The 24551-nt window shown below is 39.9% G+C and overlaps 1 protein-coding gene across 3 annotated transcripts in view; it reads right to left on the bottom strand.

Annotated features, from left to right (window-relative positions):
• Positions 1–24551, bottom strand: part of PAPPA2 (pappalysin 2) — a 636503-nt gene that overhangs the window by 241132 nt on the left and 370820 nt on the right. For all 3 annotated transcript variants that reach the window (XM_033198867.1, XM_033198866.1, XM_033198868.1), the window contains exon 3: positions 18808–19879. In XM_033198867.1, the coding sequence (XP_033054758.1) occupies positions 18808–19879 (1072 nt within the window). The remainder of the gene's footprint in view (positions 1–18807; positions 19880–24551) is intronic.

Below are 24551 nucleotides of genomic sequence, written 5' to 3'. Positions count from 1 at the left end.
ATCAGATCCTGCTACAAGACAGTACATGGCCCAATTAAGTTAGCTTCCATGTCTCTAGGAAAATGACTAAGTTAGACCTTCCATGTGGCAATAGATGGGTCAATCTGATCCCCATTTGACACTTAGTAAAGGCTGGTAAACTAAGAAACAAGTTTAAATTGAAGAAAAGAAAGACAAAGTGCCTCCTCTCATTCCCCTCTTTCCCTTCACTATCCAACTGCTTTATCTCTCTTGCCCTCCCAGCTCCGCTTCTGGGTTGCGTTAGTAGCTTACTCATTCTTCAAAGCAGAATACTGCCTGCTGTAGAAAAAGGATATGGCTTTCTCAGCTCACTCATCATTGGAGTTTTTCCTTATTTCCCAACCTCTCCTGTGACAACTGCAATGAAGCATGGGCATATGGCTGTTTGTTCTTTTTAAGCTGGGACTTGCAGGCTGCTTTCTATGCCAACTGCAAAAAGAGATGTTATTTGGTCACCAAGCCTGCAGCCTCTCTGGGGGTCCCACTGTAGACAACACTGAATTAGCCCATTCAAATTTCCTGGAAGTCACATTACCCGTTTGACAGGCAGTGTTCAGCTTTATTCTTATTCTGAACTTTTCTTCATACCCTCTTCACAAACCTGATCATGTTCCTTATTTTTTTTTCTTCCCCAGCATCATCTACTTTATTAATGATTATTTTGTGTAAAACTAGATGAAAAAAACTATGATAAACCTATGGCCACACAGGCAAGGGAGTCTACTAAGACAGAAATCTATGATTTCAAACTTCTCCTTCAGAGCCTCAAAAGTATCTTTTGAGGCTATGGAGTGAAGTGGAAGCATGGAATGAAATGGAGAAACTGAGCCACAGACTTTGACATAGTGTCCTCTGCCTCTTGCCTAATACCTTGGGTAGCTGAGTATAGTGCAGATCCAATAATCAATGGGCTCTGTAATTTGAGAGATGCCTCCTCATCCATAAATAAAATGAAATAGTTGAACTAGATGGTCCCTGAGGTCCAGCAATGAAGTTCTGTGACTCTGAATCTGAGTGGACTCATTATGTCTTTCAGAATTTACCTTGGTTGCACCTCCTTAGAGGTTTGCAGCAACTGGTTCAGAATTGGTTTTTTTCCACAATGACTTGGAAAGAAGGAAATGGAGTTAGACACATAAGTTTCTCTCACATTTCAGCGCTTGAAGATTGACCGGAAAGAGGCTGCTGTGAACAACCTCCACTTCCCTCAAGTTTCTACCCTGTCAGCCATCTTCTCACTCCCAAGAGACAATTGCCTTCTTCATCAAGAAGATCAAGGCTACCAGGAAAAACTTTTTCTAATCTCCGCCTGCATGCCAACAACTCATAAATCTGCATCCACCCTCCACTCCTTCCTTCCAGTCTCAGAGAAAGATGTGTCCTTTCTTCAGTTTGTGTCTGCCACTAGTGCTTGGATTTCGACCCCCTTCCTCCCCGACCTCCAGAAAAGGGCTACTCTCTTGATTCTTCTTCTTTAAAATTGTCCTGTAATACAATTATTTTAACCTTTCTAGAAAAGGACATTAAGGACATAAAGTGGCCTTTTTCTTGCACTTAGGAGCAGAACCAAAACTGATTCTTTAAGATGATACTGGATTTTTGCATAAAGATATTGTTCAGAGCATTGTTCATTTCACTAAATAGCTTCCTCTATAATTTCTGTCCAGTATGATTACCTATTGTTCTCTTGAGAAGCTGTTTGTTTTCATCTTGTAAATAGAGTAAACAATGTAACTTACCTACTTCCTTGTTTGTATTGATTCTGGGAAGCTCAGAACTAAAATGTTGGCCTCTCTCCAGCACTCTAACTCTAATACATGGGCAATCACTTTGTCACGTTGTATACTGAATTTGCCACTGCCTCAGTCTTTTTTTTTTTTTTTTTTTTTTTTTTTTTTTTTTGAGGCAGGGTCTCACTCTGTTACCCAGGCTGGAGTGCAGAGGTGAAATCTCAGCTCACTACAACCTCTGCCTCCCAGGTTCAGGCGATTCTCATGCCTCAGCCACCCAAGTAGCTAGGATTATAGGCGTGCACCACCATGCCCAGCTAATTTTTAGATTTTTAGTAGAGACAGGGTTCCACCATATTGGCCAGGCTGGTCTCAAACTCCTGGCCTCATGTGATCTGCCCACATTAGCCTCCCAAAATGCTTGGATTAAAGCCATGAGCCACCGCACCAGGCCAGTCTTTTCTTATGTGTCCTCATTTTCCCCTTTTAAATTCATATTTCTTATATTAAATTCTTATATTACATGAACATATAAAATCCAACTTAAGTCCTACCTGCAAAAAGGTATGGTGTAACTAGCACCTAAACAGATGAATAGATACTTCTTTCAGAAACCTTTTATTTAGAAATATGTATCAAAATATATAAGGATTTATCTAGGCATGGAAATAAAATTCAGATGAGTTAATGAATGAATGGATGAATGAATAGGATAAATGAAAGAAAGTAAAACTAAGAAAGGCATTGGAATAAGCCTTAGAAAAAGATTCCGTAGATTTGAGTTTTATTATAATATTGGCCACAATAAAGTCTTGAAATACTATAAGCCACTCAAATTAATCTCATAAAGATTATCTAATAGCTCCCCCAGAATGCTACAGATAGGAGAGGTTACTACTGCATAGGATATCTTCATTACATATCCTTATCAAAACTACCTGTGGCAGACTAGGCTACTAATGAAAGAAAAAAATGTGATTTTTATCAATTTGCTGACCAAGGGTCAATGATCATGCAGAAAGGTACAGAAATGACAGAATTAGGGATGACAACTTTTTCCATTATATTAAAATCTATGGAAAAGGGCTAGAACAAACTATTGAACAGAATACTTACATATAATTACAAGCATTTAATAAAAGTATTATGTGCCACATTAAGTTAGTCTGATTAATTGTCATTTTAATATTGGACTGTGAATACCTCATAATGCTACTCTATTTTCACTGTTAATGGTTAGGTCATTGAACAAATGACAGTTATTATCATGGTTATTATCCTAAACCTTCTTATAGATGCCAGATGCCAATTCTCTGTGACATTATGTCCCCGTATAATATACTCTCTCTACTGGTCTCACTACCTATCTTTCAAGAACAACCTGAAATCCCATTCCCTCCCAGATTGAGTCCTTCTAGTCAGAAAGCACTCAACATAGAAATGATTCTTAGAATGATTATTTTGATGATGGTGTGCAGGGTTAATTTGGGGTTAACATAGAGGGATCCCGGAATTAGAAAGACAAGTTGGTTAGTTATCATAAAAATTCAGACTTAGGGGGCTAAAGATAATTAAAGATAGCACTTGGCTTTTTTCTACTCAATATTGCAATTATATGCATACATGCCTGTCTCTCCCACCTGAACTCTGAGGACAAGAATCATACCCCTACTGTCTGCTACTGTGTCTAAACCGTAGTAGATATTCAATAAATGTTTATTATAAACTGAATGAGTAAATGAATAAATAGAATGAGATGCAAAAAAAGCCATTGTGACTCTTTTTAAAATTCTTTTCTACTGGCTCCTCAGCAAAGCAGAGGAAAGTGAAAACCTGTATCAAAAAGAGAACAGGGCCATTTTACTATCTTAATCATCACCACTCTTCCCCAGACCTTGGATGTGCTCCAGGTTGTTGCTGTTCCTCATAAAACCTGCTGCCCAGAACTGTGCAGATTCCAGACAAAATCTGACCAGGACTGTGTCTAAGGGGAGCATCTCCTTCAGCAATCTGTACTCTTTCCCCTTTTTAACAGAGCCCAAGATTGTTGGATATTTTTAACGGCCATGTCACACTTTGACTTCACATGAAGCTTACAGCCACCCAACACCCATGATTATTTTCCCATTTAATGCTGCAAACATAGGTCTCCACCAGCTTGGTTTACACATTTTTTATATCCTAAACTCTAATTTCATTCCTATAAATCCTACCCCCCGACACACACACACACACAACTTTGAAATATTAATTCAGTAGGCAATGCTGAGTACCTACTGGTACTGAGCACAATTAGGAGACATAGGCATTCCTAGAAATGGCTATGGAATAGGAGACATAGCCATTCCTGAAGAATAAATCTGCCTGAAAGCAGAGTACAGTTGAGAGAACATGTTCATTGTACTCAGCTTTATGTTTTCACACTCAAATAGGAAAAAGGCCTCTGAGGGGAGATAGGGCACAGATTCCCTATGGGGCAGGGTGATTCATGTCTCATGCTTTCTGCCTCGTGATGAATCCTTATTACTATATAAGGTATGATCCTGCTCTTGTAAAATTCCATGCTGAGATAAATACCTTTTTCACATCTCCTCTTCAATCACCTTAACGTCTTCTTGAGAATATCCATCATCTCATCAAATCCACCACTGAATCCAATGCAGTGTCTCACCAAACACTTTCACTTATGAAGTATCTTTAAGTCACAAGGCACTTTCAACAAGCATTATCTCATGTGAATTTCACAATATCCCTCTGAGGTAGACAGGGCAGTTAGCCACTTCTTTACACATCCTCCACAGATCCCACTCTACCACAGATGGTCCTCTGTAGCCCAAGTTCTGGAAGCTTCACAGCTCATTGAGAATGGCCTAATGAGCTCTATGTCTCCTGTCTTCTCCAACCACTCTCTGCCTAACTCATTCAGTTCAGGCACGCTAGCTCCTTCCTGTTCCCTCTGCCTGGAATAAGTATAGATTCCATGTGGCTCACTACCTTGCTTCCTTCAGATATATGCTCAAATATCATCTTTTCAGTAAGATTTTCTACAGACACACTTTACCCTGCTTCCACGGCAAGTACTCTCTGTTTCCATTATTTCTGCTGAATTTCTTTCTCTGGCACTTACCACTGTCTGGCCTATGATGTACACACTTGTTTATTCATTGCCGTTCTTATAGTTCACAGATTGCAAGCTCCATAAGAGAAGAAAAATTTATTTTCATTGCTGTATACCACACTGCACTACAAAACCTAAAACAGTGTCTGGCCTAGAACAGGTACTCAATGAACATTTGTTGAATATGAATGAATGAATATGAATAAGCAAATAATTAAATTATGTGACTACACTGGAGCAAAAACTATAATCTAATTCTTCTCATTTCTAGTTTCCTAGTTCTTTCCACAGTGCAAAAATAATTTTCCTAACCATTTCCGACCTACTACCCTTTTCTATCTAGATTACTATAGGAACTTACTAACACATCTTCCTGCCTCTAGGCTCGCTGGTCCATAACACTGATTCTGGATACCGCCTCCAGATTAGTTTTCTGAATAATTAGTCAAATATTCAATATTCAATGGCTTAAGACTTCCGTTTCTAGTATAAAGAGTTTAGAATCCCTGATCATCCCTCCACTGAAAACAACTAAAACCAGTGAATATACAAAAATAAATTTTAAATGCATTGTAAAGTTGGAAAGAAATTAAAGGATATCTTCAGACTCCACATACAAAGTAAAAACAGAAATCTAGAAAATAAACATTTTCTGAAGCCACTGACTTGTCTGAGGGCTCTCTCTATTCCTAATGCCCAGGAACTTCTTTGACAGCCTTTTGAGAATCTTGGATATAAAAGGGCTTATCAAGGTAGGGTGTTCGATAAGATAGCCTCACATAAAGCCAGAATTCCTAAGGACTGCACTGTCCATAAAACAGGGTACCAAAAATATTAAAAATTAAAAAGCCCGCTTTATCAAGAGGTACAGCAAGAAAACCCGTATTCCTTGGCCTTGACTCAAAATATAGGGGGAAAATCTTCCCTGACAATTATAGCTATGAGCCAAATATCACAGATTTGCACCTCAAATTCATAAGATGGTACGGTCTAAAAAATTATGCCAATAATATATTTTAAAGTGGTTTTATGTTGGTAGTGCCCTAGGCAATTGCCAGAAGTAATACAGCATATATTTAACTCAGGTTGGAAAGAAATTGAACAGATAAAGTTTTAAGGAACATGGACTCACAATCAAAAATCACACATGAAGAAACAAAACACTGTGAGGAAGAGTAAGCAGCAATAACAAATAACAGAATCAGACTAGCTGATGTAAAATATTTTTAAATGCTTACTGTTTTCAATTAAATTTTTTCTTTTGAAATAAACTGTAGATTCGCACTGTAAGAAATATTACAGAGTAGCCTTGTATACATTTTACCTGGTTTCCTTCAATGATGATATCTTGAAAAACTATAATACAATACCACAACCAGGATACTGGCATTGATCCAATCCATCAATCTTGTTCAGATATCTCCAGTGTCACTCATACTTGTTTGTGGGTGTTTTTATTACTTATGCAAGTTCATGTATCCACCACTTTAACATGCTTTTAAAAATAAAAAAAGCATATCCAAAGGATGAATTAATAACAAAAATAAATAAAAAATGGCTAGGCAGATGCAACAAAGAACTAAATATAACTTATGGAGATTAAAAGTACACTAATAAAAATTAACAGTTTATTGGTGGGTTGTAAAAGCCGGTTAGCCAAACCTAAAGAGTCAGCTGGGCAAATACAAAAACAACTATTCAAATGCAGCACAGGACAGCAGAGACTTGGAAAAACTGAAGAGATATTACAGCACACGGAGGACAGAGGGAGAGGTAGTAATATACATTTAATAGAAAGTCCAACCAACCTAAGTGTCCATCAGTGGATGACTGGATAAAGAACATGTATATATACACAATGGAATAATATTCAGCCACAAAAAGGAAAGAAATCTGCCATTTGCAGTAACATGAATGAAACTGAAGGTCACATATTAAGTGAACTAACTCAGGCACAGAAAGTCAAATGTTGCATGCTCTCACTATATGTGGGAGCTAAAAAAGTTGACCTCACAAAGGTAGAGAGTAGAATGATAGATGCTAGAGGCTAGGAAGTGTGGGTGGGTGGAAACAGATATGAAGAGAGGTAGGTTAGGTACAAACATACAATTAGATAAAAGCTATAAGTTCCACTGCTCAACAGCAGAGCAGAGTGACTACAGTTAACAGTAATGCATTATACATTTTAAGGCAGCTGGGAGAGAGGAACACATAGAAATGATAAACTCAAAGTGATGATACCTCAAAAACCCTGACTGAATCATTATACATTGTATACATGTAACAAAATATCACATGCACTCAGTCCATACATAAAATGTTATGTATCAATAAAAATAAATACAAAAATAATAAGAAGAAAAAGAAAACACACATATCTGTTAAAACAGACACGTATATATCCATATATCGTTTACGGTTCCTAACTGCTTATGGATCAAATCCCTCAGCCCAAAATCTAGGGACTGTCGTCCCGTATAACTCTTCCAGTTTTCTTCCTCACTTTTCTCTAAGAAATTTTCCTCCTTTCAAGCTGTTCTTTTTAGAGTGGCCTTAACATGTTTGCACATCTGTACTTTGGTTCATGTAATTGACCTTTCTTCTGCTCTCTACTGTACATATTTTAAAAAACTCAGCCAGGCACACTGGCTCTTGCCTGTAATCCCAGCACTTTGGGAGGCTAAGGCGGGCAGATCACAAAGTCAGAAGTTCAAGACAAGCCTGGCCAATATGAAACCACATCTCTACTAAGAATACAAAAATTAGCCAGTCATGGTGTCACACACCTGTAGTCCCAGCTACCTGGGAAGCTGAGGCAGAAGAACGACTTGAACCTGGTAGGCGGAGGTTGCAGTGAGCTGAGATAGTACTCCAGCCTGGGTGACAGAGCTAGACTCCATCAGAAAGAAAGAGAAAGAAAGAAAGAAAGAAAGAAAGAAAGAAAGAAAGAAAGAAAAAAGAAAGAAAAGAAAGGAGGGAGGGAGGGAAGGAGGGAGGGAGGGAGGGAGGGAGGGAGGGCGGGCAGGCAGGCATAAAGAAGGAGAGAGAGAGAAAGGAAGGAAGGAAGGAAGGAAGGAAGGAAGGAAGGAAGGAAGGCTCTTCTATAAAGTATTTCATAGTCCCTAAGCCCATAGTAGTTATCCTTTCCTTTCCCTCATTCTTCAAGAATGTATTCTCTGAAATAATCATTACATAATTAAAATCAACAGATATTTAGTTTTTATCCACTATAAACTAAACATTTTGCTGGTGTGTAAGACTTATACTTAACAAACAATACAGAATGGCAGCTGGAAAAATAGGCTCTGAAGTCAGAGTTTAACTTCCGTCTGCTACTGCATAATAATAGTTATTTGACTATCTAAATTTAAGTATAAAATACATATAATCAGAATATTTACTTTTTGGAGCTATGGTGAGCATTAAATAAAATAATCCATGCAAAATGCTTTGTTTTATTGGTATTTTATATATATGTGTGTGTATATATATTTATATATATATATAATATTATATATAATTTTACTATGAACCAGGTACTTTACTTGGATATCCTAGCATATTAGGGTTTGAAATCTAAACCATGCAATTCCAAGACTAAAATTAGCATTAAAATTCAGGTGGAGTTACATTACCAAGAATACCAGCGTCTAAGGTCTAAAGAAAAGCACATTATCAGAAATTAAACATGCCAGAAGTTTCATCCTCGAGAAGTAAAGATGAAAAACCAGCTCATTCAGCCGGGCGCAGTGGCTCATGCCTGTAATCCCAGCACTTTGGGAGGCTGAGGTGGGCGGATCACGAGATCAGGAGATCGAGACCATCCTGGCTAACACGGTGAAACCCCGTCTCTATTAAAAATACAAAAAATTAGCCGGGCGTGGTGGCAGGCACCTGTAGTCCCAGCTACTCGGGAGGCTGAGGCAGGAGAATGGCGTGAACCCGGAAGGCGGAGCTTGCAGTGAGCCGAGATTGCGACACTGCACTCCAGCCTGGGCAACAGAGCGAGACTCCGTCTCAAAAAAAAAAAAAAAAAAAAAAAAAAGAGCTCATTTTACTCCGAGCAGAGTCGACATCAGCTGAGAGAGGGTTGCGGACCTGGAACCCTGAGGAGCCCTCCAGCTATCCTGCTCTTTTGACCACAGTTTGTTAAACCCAAGGCTGGCCAGAAACCTATGACTTCTGAACTAACATGTAAAGATGAGTTAGGCCAGTTGACATTGACTAGCTTCAGAATTTGAACCAAGGTACTGTGAGAAACTGTGGCAACTAGCAATAGGATAAAAATCTGAAGGGAAAAATTCTATGAGATAAATTATGAGCCAGAGCAAGCTGAAGCAATGATTTAAACTAAAGCTATAAGGGAGCAAAAACTATGAGTAATCTAGCAGATTGCTAATGAGACATGAATGGTGCGAATTAACTAAGACGTAGAGAAGTATGTAGGCTTTGAGAGAGATGGAGCTCCTGACTGCCACAGTCTCTGCAACTCTCTAGCTCCACTTCCAGCCCATATGTAATTTTACAATAAATCCATTTTCTGCAGTTAACATGAGTAGGTCTGTTCCTTACAATTGCAAAATCCTAACTAAAATGCTTGATAAGGATCTTGCCTAATCTGTAACATCATGTCCAAGAGATCTTATATTCCTTTTTTGGAGTCTGGTCTTTCTCTCATTCACTGACTCCCTAGGTAAAGAGGATTCATGTTATAAATACTTCCTGGCTATTGTAGCTATTATTATGCTTATCAAAATTTTTTCCATGTTTCAGATTTTTGGAGCCTCCTGGGGGCCCAGCTACTCAAATAACAAGTTAATGAAGAAAATGGCTTAAAGCCATTCCCTCCTTAGCTAACATGTTCACGCTTCCATGAGTATTGTCAGTTATTTTACTCACTAGATCTAAATGGGGCAGTGCTACCACAGTGATGAGACCAGTAGAGAAGTTGACTAGAGTGTAGTTTCTGAATACCCTTCTTTTCCCATACATAGTAGTATACTCTGCCTACAGATTTTTACCCTCCTAAAACCCTTGTGCTACATTGTCATTTCCCCATGTCATTGGTTTTCCATCTACATATAGATATATATTTATATATGTACACTAATTCATTTTTAAAATATCAAATGTGTTCCAAGAACTATGAACAAAGAAACTAAAGTCTTGTGCAAGAGATAGACAGGAATGGGAAGTTACAGTATGGTATAATAAATATGTATTTAAGGAGGGGTTGGCCATTTTTTTCATAAAGGGCCAGATAGTAAATATTTTAGGCTTTGTGGACCACGTGGTCTTTGTTTTAACTGCACAACTCTGCCACATGAAAGCAGCCATAGACAGTATGTAAACAAGTGAGTGTAACTGTATTCCAAAATAATTTTTTTTACAAAAACACGTGATAAGCCAGATTTGTTCCATGGTCCATAGTTTGCCAACCACTGTACTAGAGTAAGAAAAAAAAAAAAACTAGCCGGGCGAGGTGGTGGGTGCCTGTAGTCCCAGCTACTCGGGAGGCTGAGGCAGGAGAATGGCGTAAACCCAGGAGGCGGAGCTTGCAGTGAGCTGAGATCTGGCCACTGCACTCCAGCCTGGGCGACAGAGCGAGACTCCGTCTCAAAAAAAAAACAAAAACAAAAACAAAAAAAAACAAAAAAACATTCCTTTCTTTAACAATTATTTATTGAATACTTAGTCCGTTCCTTTTGCTGTTGTAGGTGTTAGAGTATAATAGTCAGCCAAACGTATAAAAACCCCTTCCCTGGTAGAATTTACATTCTAGTGGAGAAAATGAATATTAAGCAAAATAAACAAAATAGCATATTTGTGATAAATTCTAAAAAGAAAAATAAAGCAGGGGAAGAATTCATAAAGAGCCAAGACAGCGTGTACAATTTTACGTGAGGTCTCCAGGGAAGGCCTCACCTAGAAAGCAACTTTGAAAAAAGACCAGAAGAAAGTGGGAAAGTTAGCCATGTAGAAATCTGGAGGAAGAATATTCCAGAAAAGTGAAAAGCTACTGAAAAGGTCACACAGTAGGAGTATGTCTGGCAAGTCAGAAGGCCAGTGTGGCGGAGTGCAATAAGGAGCATGGTAAGAGATGAGGCCATAGAAATGACTGATGCTATATGACCCTATAGATCAGTCATGCTGTTGGCTTTGGCTCTGAATAAGCTGGTAAATGCTGGAGAATTAGGGGGAGAGGAATGACTTGATCTGAGTTATACCGTGATGGGATTACTCTGACTGTTGTGCTAAAAATAGACTCGACGCAACAGTGCAAGGGCAAAAGTGGGATACCAGTTAAAAGACTATTGCAATAATCCAGGTGAGCAAAGATGGGGACCTAGATTACAGTAGTGGCTATAGGGGGATGAGAAGTGATACAAATGAGGTAGCTAATTTGTATTTGAGGACAACAGAATGCTCCAAGAAGGAGGAAGGGACATCCTAGCTGAGACTTGAAGGATAAGTAGTAGTTGTTTAAGTGTTTGGCTCTGGAAATCAGATCCACAACCATTGGACAGCGTTCTGGGTAGGAAGTGAGAGAAACCTTGGAGTTGAAATTAATAATAGATCAGGAGCTTCCTCTAGAGGCTAGTGCTCTGATGGAACCTCAGAAAACCCCCTGACGGCCACGCTAACTACATGTGCCACCCTCTACGCACTCTACAACTCTGACATCAAGGGAATGAGGGCCTGGTTAGGGGAAGACCTACCAACAAGATTTCATTTATAAGCAGTCACTGAAGTCATTACAAACAAGAGTCCAAGAAAAGGAAAAAAGAAAGAAAATGTGTAAGTGTGCAGCTGTCTTTCAAACTCTTAGGCTTAAATTCTAGGAAGGAACCTCTAAGTGAAATCATCTGAGACAGATTGGCATCTGGCCAAGGCACCAGGGCTAGCACCCCAACTCCTAGGAAAAAGCCAAAGTATTTTGAACAACTGAGTGTAGTTGGAGACTGGGGTCTCTCCTGAAAAATTTCTAAGAGGAAATTTTTTTTTTTTACTTTTTTTTTTATTATTATACTTTAAGTTCTAGGGTACATGTGCATAACGTGCAGGTTTGTTACATATGTATACTTGTGCCATGTTGGTGCGCTGCACCCATCAATTCGTCAGCACCCATCAATTCGTCATTTATATCAGGTATAACTCCCAATGCAATCCCTCCCCCCTCCCCCCTCCCCATGATAGGCCCCGGTGTGTGATGTTCCCCTTCCCGAGTCCAAGTGATGTCATTGTTCAGTTCCCACCTATGAGTGAGAACATGCAGTGTTTGGTTTTCTGTTCTTGTGATAGTTTGCTAAGAATGATGGTTTCCAGCTGCCCAGACAGACTACACGGCTCACTCACCAGTCTGTCTGTTTGGCTAGGAAATAAACTATGAAAAGGAGAAAAACATCCACCCTGCCCCAACCCCCACTCACCTGAGGAGGAAAGTCCACTAAGTCAGGTGAACAGAAAAACTGTGGATTTCATTTGCTCCATAATACGGTGCCTATTGGAACTGTGGAGAAACTGGCTTGTAGGAAAATAAATAAGAGACATTTCTTTTTTTTTTTTTTTTTTTTTTGAGACGGAGTCTCGCTCTGTCGCCCGGGCTGGAGTGCAGTGGCCGGATCTCAGCTCACTGCAAGCTCCGCCTTCCGGGTTTACCGCCATTCTCCTGCCTCAGCCTCCGAGTAGCTGGGACTACAGGCGCCCGCCACCTCGCCCGGCTAGGTTTTTGTATTTTTTAGTAGAGACGGGGTTTCACAGTGTTAGCCAGGATGGTCTCGATCTCCTGACCTCGTGATCCGCCCGCCTCGGCCTCCCAAAGTGCTGGGATTACAGGCTTGAGCCACCGCACCCGGCCAATCTATTTGTAGGTAAACTTACTGTGCTTATCGACAGAACTTCCTCTTATTTCTTTCCTTCTATTCCCGTTGCCAGTTGACGTGACCATGAGAAGGTGACACTCGCTCTAGAGTTCACACTGCCTGTGAATTTTGAAGTGAGGGAACTAACAGGTTTTTGCTGTCTAGTTTTAAAATTTCTCCTCCATTTCTTTTCTTCCTGCCCTCTTCTACCCCTTATGCTTATTTTCCCTGCGTGTGTTTTTTTTTTGGCTTCAGGGACCTTTGAATGTCAACTTCAAAAGAAACCTATAATGAAGCCTGGCTGATGTTTAACAGACCAGCCACTGCAAGAGCCCAGCCTGACCATGCCTTTGGCTCAACAGCCTCCGAGTGTGAGTGAGCAAAGGACAGCTAATCCAAGGCATCCAGGTCTGTGCAGCACCAACTTCTCCACCTGTTCCCTTTGATGCCATGTGCCTCTGCCTTCCTAACCCAAGATACACCCTTTCTAGTGTATACCTGCAGACACCACTCTCTGCCATATCCCCCAGAACAATTCCCAGCCACCCTCTTGAGGACCTCTTTAGAGGGAAGTATGCCATGGGCAAGTATTGCTATGTATAAGAGTCCTCTGCCCTTGAACTCCCCAGTGAAACCTCAGGGAATGAGGCAAAAAAGAGACAATGAGTTGCCAACATATAGAGATGTTAGCCCATCACAGGCTTTAGAAACAAATATACAGAAAACAAATATACAGTATCCCCATTGTCTGCTTCAGAGCATGGTCAGACACTAAATGATTGACCCTTGTTCAACTATTTGTTTTTATTTGGAGACTTTTCTTCACATTATAGCAATATTATGAGATCTGAGATACAGAAACCAAAAAAGAGAGATAAGCAGAGTTCCAGATTTAGTGAAATACTTGCTCAACTCTATTGTGAAAAGGAGAGAAAGCATGGGATGGAAAGTAAGTGCAGCAGCAAAGAACTGTAACTCTGAGACATAATTTTAGGGAGAAATGTGACAGAAACAATTAATAACCAAAAAGAAGTTGAAGCCTGCAAAGGTCAGGGAAGACAGGTTCCCCTGAGGGTACAGAAATTCCTTTGGGCTCGGCTCCCTAGTATGCACCATAGGGAATAGTCAATGACATTTGTGATTTTACTGAAGTGGACACTAAACACCCTTCCTTCCCTTAATTCTTGCAGATCATCTCTCAGGGCAGCTACTATGTAGAAACAGACATCTGGCTTATGTAGCCCTGCCTAGTTCCAAGTTCCTTTATCTTGGTAAGTCTGTTCAACCGGCTGGGTAATGTATCTATAATTCATATCTTCTCCTGACCAGTCCAGAGCCTGATAAGTGCTCTCCCTTTGATAGGCCCATCTGGGTTACAGATGTTTGATGCTGAATTCATCAGGCTTTCTCTCCTCTCAGAGCATTTGGGAGAGGAACTACTTTGGGCTAGATTTGTGGTTTCTTGCTGGGGTTGGTGGGAATGCATCTTGGTTTGTTTTGTGCTGCCATAGCAGAATACATGAGAATGGGTAATTTATGAAAAAGAAAGATTAATTTCCTACAGTTCTGGAGGCTGTAAAGTCCAAGGTTGAGGGGCCTGCATCTAGTGAAGGTCCTTTTGCTTCATCATCCCATGGCAGAAGACAGAAGTGCAAGAAAGCAGGCACGAGAGAGGGGCAGCAAACTCACCCTTTTATCAGAAACTCACTCCTGTGATAACAGCATGAATCCATTAATGAGGGCAGAGCTCTCATGACATAACCATCTCTTAACATTTTCACCTCTCAACACTGTTGCTTTAGGGATTAAATTTATTTTTTTTAAATTTATTATACTTTAAGTTCCAGGGTACATGTGCACAACGTGCAGATTTGTTACATATGTATACATGTGCCATGTTGGTGTGCTGCACCCATTAACTGGTCATTTACATTAGGTATATCTCCTAATACTATCCCACCCCCCTCCCACCCCATGACAGGCCCCAGTGTGTGATGTTCCCCACCCTGTGTCCAAATGTTCTCATTGTTCAATTCCCACCTATGAGTGAGAACATGCGATGTTTGGTTTTCTGTCCTTGCGATAGTTTGCTCAGAATGATGGTTTCCAGCTTCATCCGTGTCCCTACAAAGGACAAGAACTCATCTTTTTTACAGCTGCATAGTATTCCATGGTATATATGTGCCACATTTTCTTAACTTTGGGAGACACATTGGAACCACAGCAGGAAGACTGAACAGGATTTGGGAAGTGAGGAGAGTTGTTCATACATCAATCCTTGCACTCAAATGTTAGTGATCTATTTGTAGGTCTGTCCCCCACTTTCTACTACTCTCCCCTGACCCTAAACTGTGAGCTTCTGGTGCTTCCACTGTGAGTGGAAAGACTCTGTGCCTGGAGCACTCCGCTCAATAGATGCCTGGTGAAGCATTTGTCAAAACTGAGTCCCTTCAGAGTAACAGTATAATGGAATTGTGAGCTTGAGCTCTGTGATTTAACTGTAATAATAGGCAGGCTCTACAAAGGTAATCTAGTTCAGAGACTAACTCCACCAAGTCACAGGACCTTATGGAAACCCAAAGATCTGTATCTCTATGAATCAAAAGTCCTTTCAAACAATCTAAGCCATGGCAAAGAAAAGCCATTCCCCATGTTCTGCTTTTAATGCCTCAGCCTGGATTTAAACCCAGATAATTTAGATAAAATTACTGAACTTCTCCTCTAAATTGTTAGCCCTTACCATTTCCATAGTCTTTATATGTGTCCCTCTGCCATGCCTGGCACATCATAGAAGCTTGATAAATAATGATTTTTCAAAATATTGCGCTTGCCAAGAGTCACAAAAAATTAATATTTTTATAATAAAAATTCAGCACAAAAAATAGGATAGGGAAGGCAGAAAAGACCTACACATGAAGTAAGTATAAGAGAGCTGAGAAGAAAGAAAACCTCTCTCCTCCACTATGTTTCTGCCTTCAAATTTCTTTTCTCAAAAGAGAAAATTCATAGGTAATTATTCTTTCTCAGATCATCATAGGTAGAGATTTAAAAGTGTGGTTTCTACTGTGAATAAGTATTAGACATTTAAGGAAAGTCATCAGCATAAAGGGTAGTCATTAATTTAAAATATAATAAAAAAAGAAAAGTTGACTTCAGAGGTATCAGATACAACACACACAAAAAAATTTCCAAATGAATCACATTTTTATCTTTGAAAATGTTTGTCTTAAAATTTTTTTAAGATTAATTATATGGAAGGATGCAAGGACAAGGAAGGAGATAATGTAAGGGAGTTAGTCCCGTCTCTATCTTAATAAATCAATGGATAATGTTTAAAATTGATGAACCAAGCAATATAAATATAATATTCGGAGGTGTACAGGAAACTACCAGAAAAAAAAAAGATGAAAAAAATATATATAATAACCTGTGCAAAGCAAGGACAGGGTGTGGAGAAGGATGGGGAAGAGTTAGGCAGGTGACTGTTTTTCTTCCTTCTGTCTTTTGGTATAATTTGATATTTTAAACCATGAGCACTTTTCACTTTGAGTTAGTATTTTTAACTATCAAAAGGTAAAAATATTTCCTTTGTATTCCACAAAGCAGGTTTTATATGTGGGGCTAAAAGAGTCACTTACGAATAAAGGTTCAAAACACTACTGGGTCTATAAATAGAAGGAGTGAGTTGCTCTTCTGCAGGCAGTGAGGTAAGTTACAAACACCCAGATAAGGGCAGTATGACAGGAATTTAGAGAAATAAAGGGAAATTCTGAGGAGAACAATACCTGGGTACCTTGAAAGACAGTTCTCTCAGACAGGGCAATAGGTCATTACTATAAACTAGGAGACCAGACTTTCTCATTTCTCCGGGGGATCCTATGTGTTGCTAACCACTGCTGTTAGTGAGGTTTAGCTTCTGCTTGAGGTTACCAAAATCTAAAAACCAAACCCAAACATAATTTTCTTTTCTTCTTCTTTTTTAAAATTTTACTTTAAGTACTGGGATACACGTGCAGAACATGCAGTTTTGTTACATAGGTATACACGTGTCATGGTGGTTTGCTGCGCCCATCAACCAGTCATCTACATTAGGTATTTCTCCTAATGCTATCCATCCCCTAGCCCCACCACTCCCTGACAGGCCCCAGTGTGTGATGTTCCCCTCCCTGTGTCCATGTGTTCTCATTGTTCTGAACAGAATTTTATTATACAAATAGTTCTGATAATTTGATTAGTTCTCTTTGCATCACTATGTAAATAAAGACTTCCTATCTGTCAGCCTTAATAATAAGAACTAATGTTATTTTAGAACTATTTGTGTACATTGAAAACTTTAGAGCTACTTTCCTATACTTTATTTCATTTGATTCACAAAATAACCTGAAAATACTGATAATGCAAAGTATTACTGCAATCATCCTTACTTCATAGAGAAGACTTCTGAGTTTCCAAAAGTGACTTGCGTAACTTGCAAACCTAGTTAAGTAGTGAGGACTCCAAAATTTAACCATGTCCCTTGATTCCAAATCGTATACTCGGTCTTTTACACCACATGCTTGAAGTACAGGCCACTCTATTAGTGTTAACTCATACCAAGAGGACTTCCCACACACAGGGGTATCAGGAACTACTTGTACAAATGGTGTCCAACATAAAAGTAGCCATCAAGACATTGGGTGGGAGCTGAGATCCTGTTCCCCCACCTCCCACCAGCCCTGTACCCTAGATCAGGTAAGCCTTTTCATAATTTGAACAAAGGCACCAGTTGTATACTGGGGATACTTTGTCCACAAACACAGATTAACAAGTTCACTAGCTACCTACCTACTTTCTTACCCTCCTCTATTATGTCCAACCCCTGCATCAGCCATCAAATGAGAATCTTCTTATGGCTTCTGTCTCAAAACAAGAGACACATCAGATCCATTTATTCATCAACTTAAACAACTAAATGTCAGCTGCTATTCTAGGCCTTTGGAATATAGTGGTTAACAGAATAGATAAGGGCCCTGATCTCATGGAGCTGATACTCCAAATAGGGGAAAAACAGACAAACACATGAATGTGAAAGAAAAATTATCAGAAGTACTAAGTGTCAAACAGGAAATTTAAATTAGTTGATGTAACAGTAATTGACAGCTGCTTTAATCTGAGGAATTAGGAAAGGCCTCCCAGGTGGTAACATCTAAGTAGGCATTTGAATGACAAGAGAGAGCCCACCAAGGGAATATTAAGGAAAAGAGGAGTCCAAGAAGATGGAACAGCAAATGCAAAATCCTGAGGGCAGAAAAAAGCTTGATCTGTTCAATGGAACAGAATCAAGTCAGTGAGGCTGTGCTATGTGGGTGGGGATGGAGAGGCAGATAGGGGCCAGATTGCATTGAGAGCCTATGTGTCAGGTAGCGGATTCAGATTTTATTCTGAGTGCAGTGGAGGAAAAAATCTTAAGACGAGAAATGACAGTATCCAACTTACCTTTTTCAAAAGATCCTTCTGGATGCTGCACGAAGAATGGTATTTAATGGGGCAACAGTGAAAGATCTCAGTCACCTAAAGGAGACTAGTGGCTAGCTGTCACACGAAACTTTACGAAACTGTTGAACTGCTTAGACTAAAGAGACCTAAGACCTTTTCACAGATCTGTATTACTTTGCCAAGACCCTAAGACTATAGGAAGTATTGTCACGTGTAATAAGTATTGACTGGTTTCTATGTCTGGATACCTTGTTCATTATCCACGAAGATTTCCTGGCCTCCTCTGGTAGAGCCAGTTGTTCAGCTTTCCTGTGCCCCAAGTATCTGGTGCATATACCTTTGGGTGCACTTCACACTGTGTACACAGCTTTCTGCACCACAAATGTGAGTTCTGTGAGGGCTATCTCTTGTCTCAGTCATCTGTGTTCCTAATTACCTAACAGAACACCTAGCACTTCACAGAAGCTTAATACTGTCTGATGGGGTGGATTAATGTTGTATTCAGGGACTGTGTGAACACATTTGTCTCCAAAACCAAACAGATAAAATGATGTTAGAAATGCATCCTACAAGTAGGACACCCCAAACCCCAGTCCCTTACCTCTTGGGTGAGTCAGGGTCAAAGCAGGTCTTGCGCACATCAGCCACCTGGGGGTCGCAGCAGTCCCCGTCGTCAAAGTCGTTCAGCATGTTGTTACACTCCGCGTGACAGAGCCCATCCCTGCGGTTCCAGGAGTAGCAGCGGCCCTGCAGGCGGCAGTCACCCCCATCATAGCCTGTGAGTGGGTGCTCACACTCAGGGTCGCAATGGTCATTGCCAATCTTGCTGGGCTCACAGTTCACAAGCACAACCCGGTGTCGCAGGGTGGAATTGTGGACCTGGTGGACGCTCAGCTGCCAGCTGATGTTGTAGCGGCTGAAGGCCTCATTCAGTGCCTCGTGCTGCAGACGAATCTGCTCCTCGCTCACAATGGGGTTTAGGCCCTCATCATCACAGATGTTCACCACTTGGTAGCGTATCATCTTCTCTCCCCGAAGGGGCCAGTATCCATTGTACCGGGAGATCAATTCCACGTTGTCACAAACCGTTTGCCCACAGAGTGGGGGCCGCAAAGGGGACAGAATCTCGGGCTCTGGCTCAAAGCCCTGGAGAACCTCAAGTCGTGGGTACTTCTCATCTCTAAAGGGAACCCATTCTGTGTTCAGAGGCTCAAAGCTCGCTGTCAGGACCAAGTCAGTCGCTTCCTCCTCCCCGCTTGAATGCTGAGAACTGTGTTGAAAATGGTTTTGTGGCAGGGCGGTCGACCAGAAAACCAGTGTGCCCAGGTGTCCACGGAAATAGCGTCCATCCTCAGAGCTGTCTCCCCCCAGGAGCAAAGAGCGGCAAGATGCCATGAAGGGGCTGTTCAGGGGGCCAGACTGATCTAGACTGCTAGCCACCTGAGTGCCATGCACATACAGGGCCATGCGCCGTCCATCGTAAGTGGCTGCCACATGGGTCCATGTGCCTGGTTGGTAGCGACTGTGGCTAATCAAGATGGTGGCTTTCTTCATGCGGTCGGTGCGGAGGGAGAAGAAGAAGCGAGCATCCCGCTTTCCCTTGTCCTTCCCTGAGCGGATCCCCAGGGCCCAGCCTTTGTCACTGACAGTGTGGGAGCAGTTATCAAACACACCTGGGAAAGAAGGAAGAATCCAGGGAAGAGATACCAGATACAAAGGGGAATAGAGAAAGGGAGAAGAAAGCCCATGTAAATAACAAGAATGCAGGTTTTTAATGGGGAATAAAGTAAGTGACACAGACTTCTCATCTGAGATGCCTGTTCATATCCCTATATCAGGCCATTCTGGCATATCCTATGCCCAAAAGGAATGATTTGAGATTCCAGCCAAGTTAACTCATTCTGGTATGTTTACATAACCAAAATGGAAGCTGGAAAGCAGATGTTCAATGCAAATGGCAAGAATTCTCTAGCACTCCATCACAAATGTGCTTTATGCTGACTGGCTTTGAGTCCATGCCTTTCCTCACTGATCCTAGTTCTTTTCCATTTCCTCAGAAGCCATGAGAGTAGTCATACTTTTTGCAAATGACAGCCATCTCCTACCCTCTGGAAGGTGATTTTTCTCTACTGAACATTAAAAAGATGATACTCATGGAGAAAACAAGGAGTTGATTAATCAGGGAGTCTTTTTAGAGAAGATAATAACATCCCAGACATCATTCCTAGCCCACTATTCCCTCTAACACCTCTCATGGGTAAGGATGCCCATCCACAGTGAACAACTGTTCCCCAGAGAAAGCAATATGGCACTGCCCCATGGTCCTAGCCTAAAAATCTAGTCACTGAGTTAGTAGAATGACTGTTCTATACCCAATACCACCCACCACAGTACAGAAGCAGGCTGTTTCCAGATTAATAAAGGTCCTATCATACACTACCTGCCTTGCTCAGAGCAGGCACAGGGCATTTAACAGGCACAGGGCTGTTAAATCTAATTGAATAAACAAAGGATAGAACACCCATAAATAGTTAGATCATTAATAAGCTGGCAGCAGGATGGGGCACAAACTTTCAGATGTGGCATGATTGCAGATGGGACTCAGGCAGTTTGGAGGCCTTAAACGTTCCTAGTAACCCATCTTCAGTTTACGCACCATCTCTTCCTCAGTACCTCTTCTAGTACATAGTCTCTCAGGAATAGCTTTTACTAATAAATCACAAGAAGTCAGTACATCACATAGGAAATGCTTAATAAATATTGCTTGCACCAATGAATAAATGATGGAAAAATATACTAGCCTTTTGATCAGATACCTGGGTAAACATCAAGAGTCTTTCTCCCCAAGCTTGTTAAATAAGACTTTTATTTGTTCCCTGACCTCCTATGCAATCCAGTCCAACAATAATTCTTCTTTGACAGTCTAGATTTATAAGCCACGAGGCTTCCTATTCTGATGGCAGGCAAGTGCTTTACAAGTAGCTATACTTCCAAAAGTGATAGAATATCTTCTCTTCTATCTTCAGCATAAATTAATAACTTGTGGTTTACAAAATAGAAGTACTTTTTAGCAAAAATATTTCCTCCCTAACCCAGTAATTCTAGCAACTATACTTTGAATTACTAGTGATGACTAGCTACAGTTCATGGGGTGTTCCGATTTGGGTTTCGGGGTTTTAGTTGTTATTATTTTCACACTGGGGTCTACCTGTTAAAGAAGTGTAAGGAATACTCCTCTACAAACTCTTGTATTGAGCGGATTTTCAAAAAAGCAAACAAATCTAGTGAGATTAACACTAAGTTCCCTGATTCATATTTTCTCCTGGTCCACTTATTTTAATAAGTAGTAAGTAGTTTTAATTATCTATCTGACCTGTGATCACATGGGCTGCAATACTGAATATCAGGACCATGGAGTTACTAATCTATCAGCTATTTGCTGATCTTTAAGAGAAAGTACTGGGAAGGTTACTTTATATTTGATGCATACACATACAGGTATATGTATGAGTTCAGATATAAATTGTTAGACTTGACATATAAGTTACCAGATAATTAACATAATTATCTGCCAGGCATCTATTTGCAATTTTAAACATTTTAATTTGCTGTCCTTAGAATTTCTAGTCTATTATCAAAAAAATAATCGTTCTTATTTGTCTCATAGAAAGGTATAAAGTTATTAATAGTGTATCTGAAATGATATTTCTAACTTCCTGAAATACTAAATAGAAGATGGACCATTCTGATTATACTAGTCTAGTTCTGATTAATATAAGTTAGCAATTATATCAAAAAAGATTTATAGCCAAGATCATCTATATTACTTGTGAGATGTAGCCAGTATGTAGAGGTATTGTTTTGAATGATTACCAAAGTAATGATTATTTGCTCTCTAATTTAGGATGTCCAAACAGCAAATGAAAAACCTCACTAGGTGCTTAGATAACTACATTTTACTTGCTTTGTTACCATTGTTTGTACTTCATCTGTAGGGAAATAGAGTATATAGTTACTGAAGCACTATCCTGCACTCCTTCCAGTCAAAAAGGCATACTTAGCAAATAGAATTCTCTGATTCAATGCCAACAACTCTAGTTGTGAATCAGAGTCACATGTGAAGCTTTCACAAATACAGACTATTTTGAAGCTATATGGAGAGCTTATCCCATATTACAAAAGAAATCAAGTTCCTCACTGTTGCTTAGTAGAATGAAATGCAGAAGACAGAATTTGAGAGCCTTAGTATTTTTCATTCAGTGAAGGAAAGTTAGCAAGATTGATATCAATGGTAAGTTAAATCAGACATGAAAATGTAAAGATCATCTGAAATTCTTTTAAATCATTTGTTTAAAAATTATACTAGATCAGGAATCTTAGATTTGTCCAAGGTGTCTATGCAACAGTGATACATACTTGTTCATTAATTCAGCAAACTAATGGAATGAGAGGTAGTTAGGATAAACGAGGTAGTTAGGATTCATAGGACCTGTTATGAATAAGTGCACAGAAGCAGACTAAGTTATCTCACCCATGCAAGTGCAAGTTTGGTAGATATTTACAAAGCTATACTATCTGCCAATCTCAGTACTTGGTGCTGGAGATTCTATAGTGATCAAATAATTATATGATATCATGGAGAGTTCAATGTAGTGCAGAAAATAAACCTGAAATGAATAACAATGGAATAGGCTGACTACTGAAAGTATAAATAGCTATGGGAGCAGCGAAAGGACCTCTTTATTAAAACATGGACATAACATAGCAGAAATTCTCCCTAAAGCCATTAAATGTCAACTTCCCAACACTGACCTGTCTTGTTAATAATTTGATTCCTAGTAGGTATCCACCAAAAAAATCTGCCCACGAGATTAGAACTACCTTGATCACCAGTCAGACTGTCTGGGAAGGCTAGAGAGCGCCAAAGCCAAAGAATTCCAAGAGATAAGGTCAGACATTGCCAAGCTCAATGTCCTGCCAGTTTACCCAGTAATATTCATTTCAAGAGTCCTCAGAACCTGCCTTTATATGAATTACTCACTTCAGCCAAATCTTCTACACTGGAATTTTGTGTGTGTATATGTGTGTGTGTGTGCCTGTGTGTGTGTGACTCTATTTACTTTTACTTAGCCTGTAATGTTATCTCCCATTTATATGGTCCTTGAGCTTTCCAAATAAATATTTTGTATACTGTTATTTAAGTGGTAAAACCATCCTCTGAGGCAGGCAGAGTTACTGTCATTGGCCTTATTTTATAGATGCAGACACTGAGGCTTTGAGAGATCAGGTGTCAGACTGGGTGCAGAGAGTACACTAGAACCAAGATATCATTATTTTGAGCCTAGAACAGTTTTCTACAAACCCTATGCGGGAAAGACCATAGTGCATGTGGTTAAAAGCATGAGTCAGCCAGAAATTATATTCTACAATCTACCACTTACATGCTATATCATCTCAACAACAAAAAAAGTTATATCACCTTGCTGAGCTCTGGTTTCCTTATTTGAAGGTTTTACCTGAGAAATAAAATCTGTGCATCTTCAGCATCCTTCAACCACAAGCTGAGACCTTAGACCGCATGAGGTTGCTGTGAGAATTAAATAAAATGTCACATGCGAAGTATCATAGCACAGTGTTCAGCTCAAATAAAGTGATTAATAAACATTAGCTATGATGAGAAGGACTTTCATGATGTGTTATCAAAGGAAATAATAAATTAGATATAAAACCAGTGGTATGCTAGTAAATATTTGACAACTAGTCCTCTGAAGATTAAAAAAAATCCAAGTCCTGATTTGCAACATTTGCCAATTTCTGTGATATAAATTACTGACACAATGGCCAATTTTAAGTTACGAGCATGATGTCACTGAACATGGATTTGGGAAGAGATGTGTACAAGTTTCTCTGATGAACCAGTTTGAGTCGATTCCATTACTGTAAAGACTAAAAAGGAAAGCAATTGCAAGCTGCCAAGTGTCTCCTTTTCCCTTTGACTACAAAGTTAGATGTGGCTGCTTTGCTGATAATATCATTTTTTGTAATTTAAAAGGGGGTAAATATTGCCTATTATCTGAGTTTTCAGCCGCAACATGTCTACTGGAAGACCCAGTGACAACTGTACCTGTGAACAAAATGTGTCCATCCTAGGTCAGCTCTTCTTCATTCTTTCGCTACAAATTGGGCTTATAGAGCAGCCTGTACAGCTCCCCACATGCTCTCAGGAGGGACCCTCAGTCCTACTTTCTTGACCTCATTAAGCAAAAGCAAGATGAACTTTGTTTTAAAGGAAAAATTACAGAATCCCACATTTAGGAGACTTCTTCTCAGTCTAGCAGAGTAAAG

This window comes from Trachypithecus francoisi, unplaced genomic scaffold (assembly GCF_009764315.1).
Source record: "Trachypithecus francoisi isolate TF-2019V2 unplaced genomic scaffold, Tfra_2.0 Lachesis_group5, whole genome shotgun sequence".
NCBI lineage: Eukaryota > Metazoa > Chordata > Mammalia > Primates > Cercopithecidae > Trachypithecus > Trachypithecus francoisi.
This window is presented reverse-complemented; position numbering and strand designations above follow the sequence as displayed.